The 18,012-nt window shown below is 37.5% G+C and overlaps 1 protein-coding gene across 1 annotated transcript in view; it reads right to left on the reverse strand.

The window, feature by feature from the left end:
• LOC105853577 (calmodulin-regulated spectrin-associated protein 1-like) overlaps positions 1-17,756 on the reverse strand; it is a 59,515-nt gene extending 41,759 nt beyond the window's left edge. Inside the window, 7 exon segments of the mRNA XM_012724409.1 lie at positions 8,550-8,717; positions 8,720-8,881; positions 9,204-9,291; positions 9,332-9,475; positions 9,510-9,534; positions 9,536-9,588; positions 17,637-17,756. Coding sequence (XP_012579863.1) covers positions 8,550-8,717; positions 8,720-8,881; positions 9,204-9,291; positions 9,332-9,475; positions 9,510-9,534; positions 9,536-9,588; positions 17,637-17,756 — 760 coding nt within the window.
• Positions 17,757-18,012: the final 256 nt, after the last annotated feature.

The raw sequence follows: 18,012 nt of genomic DNA on the forward strand, positions 1-18,012 counted from the left end.
GCCTGTTCTGTTCCCCACTCTGTCTCTGGTGAATCCTCTCACCCTCCACATCTCTGGCCTGAACCCCAGTTCTGTATGAATAAATAAATAAATCTTTTTAAAAAATTAATTAAAAAAAAGTATATCAGTACGAAGACCATATTTTAATGGAAATTTATAAAAAGCAATATGAAAATTAAGATTCCGAGAATTTCCATAATTCAGAGTTAAAGGTAGTTGATATAGATGACTCTAATTTAGATGACTCTAAAGGTAGTTAATATAGATGATCTTTGAAATTTATTAAAAAAGTGAGGACAAGTATTCTCCATAAGGAAAATGCCAACGTCATTTTATGTTTCTTGAATTTATAATAGTATTTTTTTACATTAAAAAAATTTATTTATGTGTATAGAACTGGGGTACAGGTCAGAGGTGCAGGGGCAGTGAGAAGATTCACCAGAGACAGAGTGGGGAACAAGACAGGCCTACTGATGAGGTACACTGCTGAGGGGAGCAGCAGGAGGGTTGGGAGAGGTCTGGGACGTCATGTGGGTCATCTCCCTGGATGGGGTTTGGACTTGTACTGCAGTGGCTGCTATAACTTCACAGTGCTATGCTTTAACCTGTTGTGGCACCAGTGAGGGCCCAAAGTTTTAATTATCATCTTCAATATTTTTTTCATTTTACATTCTATGACAAAATACTTGCACATTTGCTTTGCTATGTTGCATAATATGTATAATAAGGTGCATTACATTTTTCTGAAAATACTGTCTTTGTGATATTATGTTTCAGAACTGTCAACTCCCACTTCTAGGATTATGGCTCTGGTATCAGAGACATGCAATTATTTGGATGTCTGAAATGAAAAAAAATCTAGGTTATCATTGTTTAAGTAAGTTAGACCAGCTGGACTTTTCTTTTTAAAATCAATATACAAAATTATCTGATATTCATCTTCATGTTATCTTGCAAAAAACACAGACCTTGAGCTCCTTGTCCATTCTTAGTTTCTTTGAGCTAACAGATGGAGGAATACAGTTCTATTTCCTGAGTTTATTTTCTTCCAGTTCTGACTATCTAAGAATTCATTGCTAAATCCTTAATAAGTTCTTAGCCAGTTTCTTTTATTTTTCTCTTGAGTACCAAATCCTTTTTCTTCTGATATCCCCACTATGAGTGGTTTCTAGAAAGGTATGCAGAAATAAACCCACATATTCTAGAATTATATATATATATATATTTTTTTTTTTTTGTAGTAGGCATACTACCACACACCATATTAGCAATGATTATTACTGGCTTTTAGAATTCCAGAGGCTATTTTCTCCATTTCTTTTTATTATTAATCATTCCCAGTTTTCTATGCCAATTACGTTTATAATCAGAAAAAACATCCTTAAGGATAGTTGGCAACCAGTTGTGGTATGCTAGATTTGCCTGTTAGTAGTTCAATGGAGCAGATTATATGCATCTTTTCCAAACTTCCTGTTCGGTGACCTCCGGGTTGGTAGCTTCAAATTAGTCTTGGTAGAATCATTTATACCATTGACAACATTAAAAAAACAACAACAGGGATTTAGTTTTAGAGTCTGCTTACCCTTACACAGAAACAAAAGACCTCAGCTATGGCTGCTTTTATACATTAATCATTTTGTTGAAACCCGATCATGACTTTTTTTTTTAAGGTTTATTTATTTGTGCATACAGAACTGGGGTACAGGCCAGAGGCTCAGGGGCGGCGAGAGGCTTCACCAGAGACAGAGTGGGGAGCAGAACAGGCAGATCGACGAAGTACACTGCTGAGGGGAGCAGCGGGCGGGTCAGGAGAGGTCTGCCACGCCATGTGGTCTCCTCCAGGGCAGGCGGGAATCGAACTCATGCGGAAGCGGCTTTAGATTCTCAGTGCTGTGCTTTAACCCGCTGCGCCACCAGGGAGGGCCGATCATGACTAATTTTGTTGAAAGACACACTGGACATGTAAACATTATACTACTGAATGGTTGGGGAGCAAATATTGGGATGGGAATAAAAATTGTCATCTTAATCCTTTCACTCATCATAAATAAGGGTATAAAAGCCATGAGAATTATTTTATTCCTTACATAAGAAATTTTACTAGCTTTAGTAAAGTAAAGGATTAAACCAGAAATGGTAATTTTATATTTTAGCTGTGCAGCACTTGGATTAACGGTTGCATGTGTTTTAAATCACTAGAATGTGTGACAAAGTTTAATCATCTTAAATGTTATTTGGTGACTTTTCAAACAATAGAATGCTTTTCTGGGGAAGAAAGGATAGTTTAATTTTATTTATCCTTAAGTCTGAAGACAATGGAATTTTATGATTTCCTTAACAATTTTATACATATAAAAACTTATTTAGATGGACACATTTTTGTTAGAATTGTATTCACTTAAAAATAGTGAGAGAAATGTGTTTTTTATTCTCAGAGTTACTGAGTCTTATAATGCTTTTCTCACCATGATAGTGTCAGTGAAAAGGACTTCTGCTGAGGATGCATTATTACTATTCATAGCAATATTTAAAGACACGAAAATAGAAATGTTGACACTCAGCTTTAATGTACTAATCAAAGCGATTGGAAATTACTTAAGTGGACCAATTTTAAAACTTCTAAATGCAGAAGACTTCTAACCCAATACCAAATAAGAAATGTGCTAGAACCTAATGATTAGAATGTTGTGCTTGAAAGTGATTTACTTGGAATTAAATTTGGTTAGATTAAACAGACATGCATGAGGTATTTTTTATGTGGTGGCCTTTCTTTTTTTTTTTTTTTTTTTTTGCAAATTAGAGAACATTAGAGAGGCACACAGTGCTGGATTTTAAAGAGGTCAAGACTAGTTGGAGGGGCAGTCATGAAAACAAAAAGCCACCATTGTTAGAGATGTGCCCAAATCCCCAAAATACTAGATTTATGACATGTGACAAAGTATGCCTACTTGCCATGCTCTCATAATTCTAAAAAAAAAAAAAAAAAAAAAACAAAAAACAAGAAACAAAAAAAGAGTTGTCTGCCATTGTTATGTCATAGTTACTTTACTTCAAAGTATTTTTTTATGCTCAAATAACCAGGCAATTCAGGAAAAACAATCTAGATACACTATCCTATGAAAAAGGTCCCTCAAATTGGCAGTTTTGTAAACTTTAAAGAAAACAATGAACTGTCATTTTAATAAAATGTTTGTTAGAATCTACCTATATCATAAGAGGCAAGGCTAAGTTTTGCTTTCACATTATTTTAGTTTTTGGATACTACAAAGTCTGTTTTTTAAAGTTACTTTCTTTTTATGTGGATTATTAAAATATTTTCTCCCAAATCTACAAAGAGTTCTATGTTGCAGTATAATATAAGAATACCATAGTCTGCTAAGTAAGTAGGTAAGAGATTTAAGGAGTCATTTTCAAAAGGAACTAGAGACATGACAGGAGAAATAATTTTCATAAGAAAGCAAAGCATCACCTAAAAATGAAATTATGTCCTCTTTTGATGAGAGGTCTTACTGGCCTGATTATACCAGGTTGTCTTCTAAGATCTTTCTCTTCTGATGACCCTCTGATCAATACAGAACCCATCTTAGGCCATCTACTAAGAATTCTCTATGCAGTAAACCAACTCTGTTCCTCTTAAAAAATGATGTACAGATAATGAAAATCAACAGATCATCTCAAATATAAATTTTGTTATTAATCTTCCACCCATTCAATAAACCATTCAATAAAGTGGGCAGAAAAATCACCATCTAGTTTTCTCTCCCAGTTCTTCCTAATCTACTGTTTTTCCAGTTCTTCCTGATATACTGTTGATTGTAAAAACTAATGAGGAACAAAATGAACAAAATCATGTCTCTAAGAAAACAAGAATCAGATCAACAGACATAATCAATCTTACCCTAAAAATTAAGGAATTATTCAGTATTTGGTAGAATAACAAAAAATCCGAAGCCTACAGTGGTATTTATTTTCCTATGGTAGAACATCAGAAACCAGTAGGTCTCAGATGAAATTACCTACTCACCACAAGAAAGTATTATTGACACAACACCCAAGAGGGTTTTGGGGGTAGTGTCTCTATAGCATTTCACATTGAATAAGGTATCAGTTTCAACTTCTATTTCAAAAAGTCTTTTGGTGGTTTACTGTGTAGGTGTGCTACAGATGTAAAGATATAAATTAAGTTCCTTCTCAGTTCAATTAATTAGTTTTATAGGGAGAACTCAGAGTTATTTAAAAGGAAGGTTTTTTTTTTTTTTGGTGTTCAGTACAAGTGATATTTATTAACAAGTAGACTGTGTGCATAAAGAATATGTTTGTATGCATGCAAAGTGGTATTTTATTGAAGAACGGCAAGGTAGGTTGTCATGGAGATTAAAAGCCTTGAAGTGCTATTCACTGGTGCTAGTTATGGTTGCTGGGCACTAGGATATTAGGTTCTGGCACCCTGAATCTTTCATTGTTGTACAAATAATTATACTTTTATCTTCACTGTAAGGGCTATTCAAGTAGGATAAATAAATACAGACACATGAACAAATCTAACTTGAAGGTAAATATAGCAACCCAATGACCCATCCCAGTGTAAAATTATGTAGGTGTAGTTACTATACCATCAAAATGCTTGATTTTCATCACAGGGTCATTGAAGCTGTTTATAAGATGAAATTACAAAATGCACAAAATCTGTACTTACATTTAAAGGCAAAAGAAGAATGGAAGCTATTGACCGTTAGTATGGTCACTGGTAAATATAAAGGTTTTCTTTAGAAGTAGGGGAAACAAATGAAAAGCTTGTAATATGTTTTGTTAGTATTTTCTTGAAATACTGTATTTATATGAGATTTCCAACCTCACTTTGAGCTCCATGTTAAAGCACAAAGTGATTTTTCTGGTGTTCTTTTCTCTTCAGCGATTAGATGAAATGATCTTGACAAGTTTACCTCAGTGCGAAACTGTATTTTCTGTATAAAGAGAACACTTTAAGCCTGGCAGAATCAGTATGGACATTTTCTTAACCAATAAATCAATAGAGAGAGTTGCAATATAGCATACTACACAACATACGCATTAAAACATTGAAATATGTAGCAGTAAGTAATGTGGTTTTCAAAACTACCTTAAGTGATGATTAACTAGAATTACATATATTTATATTTAAACTGACACCACAGAATTCTTTTAAGTCTTGACAGATATGTAGAATATTGAAATGTAGTAATTATAGTTGCTAAGCCTCCTGGGATTAACCTGCTGGAGAGACAGTGACATCTTAGGCAGAGAAAAGTGATTTATACCATGGGGGAAAAACTAAAAATGAAGCAATTTCATGTGTATTTTATATAACTCTTTGGAAAAGAAGTTTATTGTAGCTAATGAATTGGTAATATTATGTGATAATACACCATATGAACAATTATATAATTTATATAAATGTAAGCACAGAATGTAGTTTTCTTCAATATTGCTTTTTAGGTTTCACAATATAGCACAATTCACAAAAAGTAAAACAGTAAGTAGATCAACACTGTATTAATGTTAATAGGTTAACAAAAATCTTGGATTTTTGTTTAAAGGTGAGTTCCACGTCACTTTATCTACCATTAGTGGGTCATGATGTACTTTTCAGTTCATTTTAGGAAATATTTGTTAAATGCCTATGTACTTTAAGCAAATAGTTCAGTGAATTGAACTGAATGAAGCCAAGGAGCAAAAGCATTAATAAAAAGAAATAATGCTGATATATTTTAATAAAATTAAATTATTTAAAATAAGGCCTGTTGTTTTCATATTTTCTATGAGTAGCTGATATGTTAATCATAAATTCAGTCTGCTTATGCCAATGCGTGGGATTTCTGGGATTCCTTTAAAATTTCTTAAAGTCATATCTATGTAACATAATCAGTCCACAATTTGACCTTCAGAACCAATTTTAATGACCTTGACAAGACATAACTCTCTGGGCACAAGAATAGAGAGGGAAGGTACAGGTAAACCTCTATTTGAGGGGATACTTTCAGAATTTAGGCCAAATTCTATCTTGAAAGTTTTAATGTACTTTCAAAATTGGCAAATTTACATCCATAGCATACTTTAGATAGTGGGATAATCTGTTTCACATTAGGGCAGATTGAGGCAGATAATTAGGTAAACTATATGCTGTATTTTTAATTACAGTAAAAGAAGCTATCCGAGAAACACATATTTTAACTACAGCTTGTTATTAGCCCACTGATTTTAAATTTACTTGTTCATCACATTGGTGGGCTAATACTAGATGGCTGTGCAATGGAAATTTCTCTGGTGTGGCTGCCATCACTGGCATTGGAATAAAGGGATATTTCTCCATTCAACAACTTTAAGTTTAGCTTTCCTGACTACTCTGTTTCCAGAGTACTCACAATGTGGTATATTTAGTGAGTCTCTTCCTAAGGAAACTGTCTTCCTGGCACTTACCGTTGAGTGGGGGGAAGACCAGCAATGACAAGTGTGAGATGACTTACAAAAATTAAGTCTAAGACACTCTAAGAATATACATCTGCTGGAAAAATATGTAAATAGAGGATTTGACAACACTAAAATAATTTCAAAAAAACTTTGCCTCTAATCACAGACACATTTTAGAATTATATGCCTATATTACCAGTCACATATTTGCAATTTCAGTGAAAATGGAATTGGCTCTCATTCAACTTGTCTAAATCCAAATTCGCCATCTCTTTACCCAAACAATATCACTTTCTAACTTCCCTACTTATTTTAGTGGTCCTATCCTTTTCCTAGTTGCATAAACCTATCTCATCAAGAGGCCTAAGGTTCTCCTTTCTTTATTTTGCCCTTTACATTTATCTTGCTACCATATATTAAAAGTTCTATTTAGGTAATATCTCTCCTGTCTGATTTTTTCTTTCCTGTACTTTTAAGTGCACTGAAAATAATTATTAATTCATCCAATAAGTAGTCAGTTGTTTATTCAACAATTATTTCAGTGCTTTTACAATCTATGCTCTGCTGGGGAACTACAGCAAGCAAAACACCAATTGTGCAGCTTTCATGGCATTTACAGGTTGTAAATGAGGCACACATTAGATGAAACATTTTTCATGACACATGTTATACACAAAATATAAATGCTGTGAAGAGAAATGCTATGGGGTGCTATGCAAAATGTAATAGGGATACAGGATATGCTTTGGTGATGTATGTCCTCTGTTTCCTAAGAGATAAGCAGGTGTTAGAAAAGTGGGAAGGAAAGTATTCCAAAGAGAGAGAATACTTGCAGTGAATCTTCTGTATTAGAGTACAGGGTGTTTGAGGCTGAAAAGGATGGCAGAGATCACATTGTGCAGGGTATCATGAGTCTTTTAAGGGATTCAGATTTTATTCTAAATGATATAAGCAGCCTTCAGAAATGCCAGTTAAGAGTTCCATTTACCATCCTCATGATCATGGGTCAGAAAGAATTATCTTCATATTTGTAAATGCTATTTTAGCAGAAAACAGATTTGAAGATTTCAGAGCTTTTAGTGAACCTATATTTCAATAAACTTTTTCTGAGCATCAAAGGACAAATTTTTTTAAAAGCAATTTTAGAATTGAATGTAAATGTTGGCTATCTTAATCAATAAAGGCACAATTTTTCAAAAGAGGAAGATTTCCCACAGTATGAATTCATTTCTTAGACATTCAAATACCTTGACCCCTATAACCTCATATTATCACTAGCCAACAAGAGAGGTGTCACTTCAAGTGAGTAAGAGGACGATGTGAGAGGCAAGAAAACAAAGTAAATCATGTTTGATTTATACTGAAGGAACACTCATGTAAAAGGAATCTATGACCCAGAGATCTTAGTCCCATGTACCCTTCATTTGAAAACCTTTGAGGTCAGGAGAGACAGTAACAGGAGAGTTAGAAACCAAGTGTTTCCCCCACCTTTTGCATTCTTTAGGGGGCAGGTAATAGCTAAGGGAGGATTTTCTTTTGTCATCCAGAAGTCTCTTTGAAAAACATCTGCAATTTTGCACACTTCATATTCAAGTATATGGAAATAACAAACAGTAAGTGTAGATGGTATCAATATGACCTGCAGGGTTTGATGCACTATGGGTGGCTTGGGCTATCATAAATGTTTATGACCACATTGACCACATAAGTTTGTCTGGGATCAAGTGGAACTGTTTTTGAGTTGAATTTATAAAAATTTTCCTGATGATTTTTTTGTCTTTGCACTAATTAATTGGAAGATTTCTTCAGTGTCTGGACAGTATTCCAGTTCCTTACTGGAAGCCAGCATCACAAATCAGGATGATGTAGAGATCAGCATCCACACTCCTGCAGCTCCTCTAATACTGAATTCTTGTGAGGTTCATTTACTTTTCTGAGCACAGGCTTGGGGTTTTACTTTGAGAGGGGGCCCCTGTCTGTTTTTCACACCTTCAGTTCAGTTGATCTACCTGACCACGATGATGAAGTTCATGTTGATATTCACAAATGTGAAGTCATTCCAGCAGGACAGAGCAGCTTGACAAGACAGATGGATGCCTTGCCTTTTTGGTCCTGGTGATTATTTGTGGGACTTGGAGTGGATATTTCATTGGATTTCATAAGAAGCTGCTTCTGCGGCTGAGAAATCTTTAATATGGCTCGCTGCAGTGTACTAATGGTCTCTTGCAGCATCTCAACAGAAAGATCACACTTCCTTGAGTCTACCACGTCCCTACACAGTCCTCCAGCAGAGTCACAGAAAGTACTTTGCTCTCTGCCAGCTTTTGGAGCAGCAGTCTTTCTGTTTGTGCTGCTGCAGGAAGGTTTTCTTTGCCCACATTTTCAGACTTGAGAAGACCGCTGCTACCCTCTTCCTTAATGAGAAATTCTCCCACTTGGAAAGACCCCATTTAAGTACTCTCTGTAATGCAGAGAGTATACCCTAGCAGAATGTCCTGGTATGAATGGCTGAGGGACAAAAGTCTTCTCCTTCTTAATCAAGGGCAGGAATGATATCTTCCCCAGTTCCAGCTGCATCTGGTGGACAGCATCTCCACACTCTGTGCTTAGGTAACTTTTTCTGTCAGCTGCATGCGCAGCTGCACTAACCTGGGAGGCCACTCTCGCACTGCTCTCTCCATTGCTTCCACACCTTTATGGGGATGAGCAGCTCTCTGAGGTATCCTGCTTGTCTTCTGAAGTGGTTTGTGATGAACTTGGTTTCACAGCTGTTGAAGTCTCAAGTTTCCTTTCTATGAAACTGGTCATCTTCCCACTAACCACGGAGAGGCTGCTGATTTGAAACTGTCCACAGACTGGGGCTCCAGAGTCCACTAGTAAGGACCTTGCTCAAGTGTTCCTTCACTTTCATGCCCTACAGTTTGGTTGACTCCTCCTTACCAACAAACCTAACAACAACCACGGGATGGTCATTATCTGTTAAATTGTGACTGACTTCCTCTATATCTACCATGTAAGAGTTGGAATCCTGCCTCTAGGCTGTCCTGGGTCTGGAAGTTGGGGCTCCTGGAGCAGCTAATTGAAACATCCCTCCATGTCTTGGTCAGTGACATAATGAAAGAAGCCAGCAGTAGACTGACCCTGAGATAATAGGTCAAAACCACCACTGGACAGAGGCCCATTGTGGGCTTACCTTGTCACCTAGAGCCCTGCCTCAGTGGGCACAGGGATAAAGGCCAACAGGAAGTTATGTGTAGTAGAGGAGGGTAATATTCTTCTTCAAGTTATGACTGACTTGACTGCTGGGTTCCTTCTTCATATCAGAGGCAGCCTTTGTTGGAGTTCTCGGATATGAAACTTCTCAGCCTTCCTTTCTTGTTACCCAAGACCAAAGATTTTTAGGCTTAACTTCCCAGAGTGTAATTTATGCCAGAGTGAAGGGAACCCACCTGGGTCCTTGAGAAGAGGATCTGGAATTTCATTCCTATTGATCTGTCAACATTTCCTATTCTTTAGATCTATACTATGCCAATTCCAAAGTTCTAGGTGCTTCTAATTTCTGTCTTTTAAGGATTCTGAGGGGAGAACAAGAACCCACTTACTGCTTACAGGCTTCTTCCAAGCTTAAGTTTATGCTTCCTTTGGCCTACTAAATCAGTACCCATCTAGTTCTATTTTTCTTTGAGTGCTATCTTCTTTATTATCTGCTATAGCCCGAATGTCTGTCTTCTTCAAATTCTTGTGTTGAAATCTTCATGCCCAATATGATGGTATTAGTAAGGGACTTTTGGGAGGAGCTTAGGCCATAATGATAGAACCTCATGAAAGGGGTCAGCTTTTACAAAAAAGAGCCTACAGAACTCTCTAAGCCCTTCACTATGCAGGAATATAAGGAGAGAAGTATGCAATCCCCAGGAACACCCTCATCGAACCGTGCTGACATTTTGATTCAGATTTCTATCCTCCAGAACTGTGAGAAATAAATTTCTGTTGTTTTGAAGCTACCTAGTGTGGTATTTTGACTAAGATGCTGTCATTCAGGAGAAAAATTTGAGTTTAATTTGTCTTGTGTTACACTAGGACAATTTGTAAAATGTGCTTAACTATAACTATGGTAAGTACTGGAAGATGATAATTTAACAAAATACAAGATTTGGATTGCAGATTATCATAAATGCTAACGAAACCTTAGTATGAACATGATAAATGCTTCCTTTTTGGCACTTGTGATTTTTCCCTCCTTCAGTGGATTTTTTTTACTTACAGGTATTTCTTTGACAAGGAAATATTTAGCTTTGAGTTGCTAGCTTAAATGGTTTTCCTTTGATTTTTTTTTTTTTTGACTGTAAGTTATGGGAAGATGTTATGTCAGATTGAAATCAAAAAAGGAAATCCTAGTAGCAGTTTGGAGAATGTGTTGAAGAATGCAGTAGTAATCCAGACTAGAGATGACAACCCCTTGCAGTGGAGGCAGAAAGTACTGGAAAGATTTGAGAGATATCCAGGAAGCAAAACCTCAGGACTTTGAGGGCAAAGTCAAGGATGACTTCTATCCTGGATAGGATGGTGGTGTCAGTCACGAGAGAGGCAGTCCTGAAAGACTAAAATTGGCAGGTGGCAAGAGAAGAGGAATTCAATGCTGTTATGTTTATCATCATCCAAATTGTTTGTATGTTTGTATTTAAAGAAAGAATCCTGAACAGAATTAGCTTCCTATATTTATCATATTCCAGTCATTAGCCCTACAGACTATTCAATTTATTTGTTATGTATTTCTCTAAATTTTTCCTTAGGTAATCCTACTAGCATTTTATACTGATAACAAATAGAGTAATTTCAAATCACATTTTGAAGTAAGCTATGGTTTAGGTTTAAAGCTGTGGTATGGTTTTGCTACAGTGGAGCACATACTAAGTTCTATTCAAAAAAGAAAACAAAAGAGAAGACCTTCCTTACAGAGGTGTATTGAAATGTGTGAATATTGGTTTGGATGGAAGGTAATTGGGGGAGTCAAATATGGGTACGGGAAAACATTACCTATTGCTCACTTAGCATTGATTCGTGGTGGCAGTAGGTTTAAATAAAATCTGTGGTCAATAGATTGTTAGAAATAAGTGGTTTCCTTCAATTCCAAAGGAAGAGTATTTTATATAAAAAAAGTTTTCTTATAAAAGCAATGTTTTCAAAATTGAAAATATGGAAAACAAAAGTTTTGATTCTGGAGTCTTAGACAGATGCCAGCAAGGCTTTTAAAAAAAGATATACAGAGAATGGGGAAAAAAAGACCTTAAACAGAATCTCTTAATCTTATGCATGATTCACAAAGTTATTTTAAAATTTTAATTCCCAATTCAATTAGCCAAAACACCATGATGTGATTAAGAGGCAAAATAACATGTTTAAATATGTTATTTACTGAATATGGAGTTGATAAAAGGCTAACAATGACCATATTTTTGATTAACTTTGAATGTTCACTTTTAATGTGTTGATAAACTAAAAAAAATAACTTTTTGAATATTACATCAGAGGAGGTTACTTGCTTTACTACCAGAAGAGTTATCTGAAAATTAACCCAGATGGACACTATACCCAGAGAGTCTCATTTCTTAAGAGCAGACCAGGAACATATTTTGGACATCATAGATTAGCATGGAACACAACAAAAGGGACAATGAGGAGATTCAAACACTGTTAATTAAGAGGTGGGTGGAGAAAAATGCCTGGAGCCTCTGGTCCAGGGAGAGAGGCTGCCACACAAACCACAGCACTGTCATTTGGCCAGCGATCTTGGGTAGGGTAGAGATGAACAGTGTGGAGGCGCAACCCTTTTGAGAGGAGATACATATGGAGAAGATGGGGTATTTCCTGTGAAAAGAACAAGGACAGTACTCTATGTCACCTCCCTATATCTCAAGGTCTGGTACTTATCTTGTGGATTCCACTGACAGCACATAAACAGCAGGGACTAGGTCTGGAACCTGAAAGGAGAGGGATAATGGTGGCACCACAAACATGAGCCAGCCCTCTTCACCACCAGGGCTGGAACCCCCTGGAATCCCCGAGGCTTTCCTCTCCACCTGACTCATAAACTGCAAAATCAAGCTTCTGAACTTATGGAAATCCAGAAAGGACAGACATCTAAAATTTTACAAAGCTAGGAAAAGCTAAAAGAAAAAAATGAAGCCATAGTACACCTGCTAGAAAAGCAGCAGTACTACAAATGTGGAAGCTATGGCTACAGATATTCAAATAAAAATAAAGGGAAATCTAGAGCAGCAAAATAAGCAAATGGGATAATACAATTCATGACACATTGAGACCTCAAGGGAACATGTTAGCACATACCACAAGAAAAGAACAGCTTTCCAGAATCCTATATTTGATACACCAAACTACATTAGATAAAATACAAAGATAAGGAAAACTGTCTCTAGAAAACACTAAGAGACAAACAAAAATGAAGAAATGAGCTACCAGAACCTCTGAGATGCAGCAATAACCAAGAGAGAAAGAAATATTTAATGGAGATAGAAACTTCCTTCACATGATACAGTGTAATAGGAAATTTTAAATGTCTGGATTTCTGGGCTGTTGTGGTATTTGCCATCTTAGGTTCCTTAATAGTTGGATCTTGTTACCTAGGAGGCCAATGGTTCATTATGAGAACTAGTACAAAGCAAAGCTGTGCGGCTATCAGAGGAAAATAGGTAGAAACCCAGCAGTTTGAAAGGTTGTATGCTTGAATCAATTCATGAAGAAACTGAAGGCAGAACAAAGCATGAAAAAACAATACTGACAGGGGTTTTGTAGTTAAAAATAGTTAAACACAGCCTTAAGACCAGCAAAATAAGAAAGAGGACAGCCAGGGAGTTAGACAAGAGAATGTAGATTGAAGTGTGGCAATCCATGGTCTTGTTTTTGGGTATATGCTGTTGGCATCTTTCTAGTCTCCTACTTAATACAAAGATTGTGGTGGAAGCAATCCTTCTGAAGAATATCGGATTCTGGAGGGTTCTTGAGAATTTTTACCCTGAGATTTCTGTTTGGTGCAGTCTGAAAGTGCTTTTATTATTTAATTGAGAGACATGAGTCTAAGAATTAACCTTTTTTTTTTTTCTTAAGATTTATTTATTTATGCACACCGAACTGGGGAATAGGCCAGAGGTGCAGGGGTGGTGAGAGGATTCACCAGAGACATAGTTGGGAGCAGAACAGGTAGATCAATGAAGTACACTGCTGAGGAGAGCAGTGGGCGGGTCAGGAGAGGTCTGCCACATCATGTGGTCACCTCCGGGGTGGGGATCGAACTCATGCTGAAGTGCCTTCAGCTTCTTAGTCCTGTGCTTTAACCTGCTGTGCCACCAGCGAGGGCCCAGAATGAACCTACAACTGCTACCTTAGTTGTAACTAGTGTCATAAAAAGAACTAGTGTTAGGCCCTCCCTGGTGGTGCAGTGGGTTAAAGTGCAGCACTGCAAGCAAGCCAGCCTCTTGAGTGCCAGTTCATCCCCGGCCCTGGAGGTTACCCACATGGTGTGGCAGACCTCTCCTGACCCTCCTGCTGCTCCCCTCAGCAGTGTAGTTTGTCAGTTCGCCTGTTCTGCTCCCGACTCTTTCTCTGGTGAATTCTCTCACCGCTTCTGGCCTGTACCCCAGTTCTGCATATATAAATAAATAAATCTAAAAAAAAAAAAAGAACTAATTTTATGTTTTAAAAATTTTTTAGCTTTGGCCAAAAACTCTTTTGATAAAGTAACTTTGGAATCTAAATTCCCCTAGCATATTTTCTCATTCCAATAACAGTATGCAGATCAATAACACTTAGGTATTTTGTTCCTTTTCTGTTCTGTGATGCTCTTCAAATCAACCATTTTGTTCATATTTAAGGCTCTCTACAGTAAACTATCTATTGATGAGATTATGAAATTCTACATTTATGAAAACAGGAGTAGAAAAATTGAGATGTAGTCTAAATACATCTGAGAAAGAAGATTCCAGCTAAGAGTAGGTGAAAACATAGATTTAGACTGAGATTAATTCACAAAAGTCTAGAAATAGAAAAAATAATTGCTGCTTATGTACTTTTGTGAATTAGACCACCACTGTAATGACCTTGAAATGTTCAGTTGAAAGTTCAATTTATATTGCCTGGAGCATAGAAAGGTTTAGACAGCCAACCTCTCTCAGAATCAGAAACTCAGGAACAACTCAAGATAGAGGGAAGTTCCCATAGAGTTTTGATAACTTAACCAGGGCAGAGTTTGTCAAAAGAATGATAGTTTGAGAGGAAACCTGTAATTCTCCATTCCCAGGCTAGCTCAATGAATGGTCTTCTCATAGACTTATGTTCCCTTTCTCTTCTCTATAAACTTTCTCACACATGTGCACAACAGAAAAATGATAGGACAAAGATAAATAGTAATTATGGAATATTTAGTAATTAGTCGAGTTTCCACTAAGAATGCAAATTTTTGAATCTTATCAGATAAATAAAAGAATTTCTAAATGGTTTCATATTGCAAGAAATCAAAATAAACTCACCATTTGGGGAAATTACATGGAAAAGAGTGAAAGCTAAACTCAATGTAGACTTTGAGGAAGAGATCCAAGGGGCTTTTGGGGATTACTGTGTTTCTCTGTGGAGACTCTTTTGTATGTTGATGGGTTCACAAGAAGACTGCTGTATATTGACTCTGAAATAATATTTAAAAAACCTGTTAATAAAGCAAAGCAGAATTTTTTTTTACTGCTGTATGTGGCATCACTAACTTGACAGTCTTCATAACATCTCTGAGAAGGGAGACTAAGAGTGGCATATTTGCAAAATTTTATGGGTTTAAGATAGACCTTTTAGGGCCCTCCCTGGTGGCACAGCAGGTTAAAGCACAGCACTAAGAAGCTAAAGCCACTTATGCATGAGTTCAATCACCTGCCAACCCCAGAGGTGATCCATATGGCGCCACAGACCTCTCCTGACTGCCTGATGCTCCCCTTAGCAGTGCACTTTGTCAGTGGGCCTGATCTGCTCCCCACTCTGTCTCTGGTGAATCCTCTCACTGCCCCCTGTACCTCTGGCCTGTACCCCAGTTCTGTATGCATAAACAAATAAATCTTAAAAAAAAAAGATAGACCTTTTAGTGCTAAATTAGAATTGGCAAAACTCATGAGATAGTACTTTCTAATTAGTAGATATAGCAAGGTAAGGAATTCGAAGCAAATCTTAAAGAGTAAAGAGTCACAATAGGTGCTTGATTAAGCTAACTATTGTCATGAGAAGTGGGTATCTATTCCAATAACAGTTGACTGGAATTTTGGGAATTTCCTGAAACAAGATATAGTTACTGCAATTTTCATCTTCTTGGGCAAGAAATTTCTACAATACTAAAGTTAGGTTTAAGTACCTAGTTGAATAATTAACATTATATTGTGGAGATGATTTCAGTTGTTAACTTTTACCCCCAACACACATGCATACATACATACATGCACACAATTTTTTTTTTCCCCAGAGAAACTTTGGAATTTAGGTTCAGGAGCCATATGAAATGTTGCATCAGTTTGCAAAGTTCTTTCTGTTTGCGGTGACACTTTTTCGCTTAGTTGACTTAGAATTTGCTTTATTCTGTTGTCAGTTGGGATTTATTTTGTAAGATGAAATTAAAATGCCAACAGAGAATTTAAAGTGCATAATGGTCTCTAAAAATGAGAACATTTAGCCACAATCAACATAACTTTTTCCATTTTAAATCATGGTCAAAATTGGAAAGAAAAATTTTAAAGTATGATTTCTTTTTTTTTTTCTCCCAGCAGGCATTATTAAATATAGAAAGCTTAAAATTTCAGAAACAGTCTATGATTTAAATAAAATCTTCTGTTAAGATAATTTAAAAAATAGAAATCTGGGGTAATCTTAGTGCTATATTTTCATTGTACACTTTAAAAATGTTATTTTACCAAATTCAAAATCAGTTTAAAAACTTGCAGAACATACTTTTTTTTTTTTTAAAAAAAAATGACATCTTTTGATTTTAAAAGCAATGATTCTTACTATAACATTTTAGAAAATTTAGAAAGGTACAAATAAATAACACTTGTTAAAAATGCTGCTTTCTAGAGACATTTTAGAAAATTTAGAAAGGTACAAATAAATAACACTTGTTAAAAATGCTGCTTTCTAGAGCATATTTTTCTATGCTGCATCATAAATTGCCTCAAACTTAGTAGTTTAAAGTAACAGTACAGATTATATCATAGTTCTTCAGATCAAAAGTTCTAAGTAGTACAGCTTAGTTCTCAGATTTAGGATCTTACCAGGCTGCCATTAAAGTGTTGGCTAGGTTGTGTTCTCATCTGAAGGTTCATTTAGGGAAAGACTTGCTTCCATGGTCATTCAAGTTGTTGGTAAAATTCACCTAGCAGTTCCTTGTCTGGGGCCCTTGCTGGAGGCTATCTGTTCAGTCTAAATATTATTTGTAGCTCTTACTGGCTGCCTGTAATTCTTTGTTACACGACAGGTTGAATTTTCAAAGACAGCAAGATAAACTTCCCCTTGCCTGCTAAATTGGAGTCTAATATAACGTTATAATCACAGGAGTTGAATTGTAACCATTAGCTTTATCATATATTCCATTGGTTATACGCAAGTAGTGCACTCAGAGGCAGGGGATTATATAAGACCATGAGTCACTACAGTCAGTTTAGGATTCTCATCACAGTCACTTTTGGCGAGGGGTGGGGGGTGGTGGGGGGGTGGCCTGAGAGGCGCTCTCCGCTGGCACCCTCAGGCTCCCACCACTGACGCTCCGGGGCTGTTTCTGCCCAGGAAATCCACCAAAAACACCGGCTGCCACCTACTCCCACGGACGGGACACAGGCAGAGGCCTAAAGCAGCCCTGTGTCGCCCCAGGGCCTGCTGGCTGGAGTCAGCTCAGCTGCAGTGAGCAGGGCTCAGTGCAGCTACCGTGCCCGCTGACGAAAGAGCAGATCGCAGGTCAGGCGGCGCAAGCGTGACCTTCCCGTGTCTGCGGCAGGCACGTCCAGGGCAGGAAGGTGCATCTGAGGGGAAAGACTGCACTGCCTGGACGGGTATCGCTGCTGAGACGTGTATTTATTTGCATTCCGTGCGAAGAGGACTCTTCGGACTAATAAATGCTACCAGCAGGCCCCTGCGTGTCCCTGTCTCGTGACCTTGTCACGTCTGAGCCTCTGAAGAAGCTCATAAAAGCCGAGCCACGCTCTTCGAGACTCGGAGCTGCAGAGCGCAGAGCCGGACCGTGCACGGAGGCCCGCCGGCTCAGAGGGCCCCATCCGTCCCCCTGTTAGCTCTGGGGGCCCGAGCAGGCCCTGGCCCTCTCTGGGAGTGCCCTGAGCTGGAGGGCCCAGGAGCGGAGTGGGCGTGCTCTGGCTTGTCCATCAGGGGGCCGGGGTGGGGGGGACAGGGTGACGTGAACACTTCTAAGGACATTCTGGGTCTCCCCAGGTCGGCCTGCCAGAGGCTCAGGCCGGCAGCAGAGCCTGAGAAGTAGAGACTCAGGAGCAGGTGATTATTGAGGGGGTGGGGGGG

This window comes from Condylura cristata, unplaced genomic scaffold, assembly GCF_000260355.1.
Source record: "Condylura cristata isolate star-nosed mole 26May11 unplaced genomic scaffold, ConCri1.0 scaffold00013, whole genome shotgun sequence".
Classification (NCBI taxonomy): Eukaryota; Metazoa; Chordata; class Mammalia; order Eulipotyphla; family Talpidae; genus Condylura; species Condylura cristata.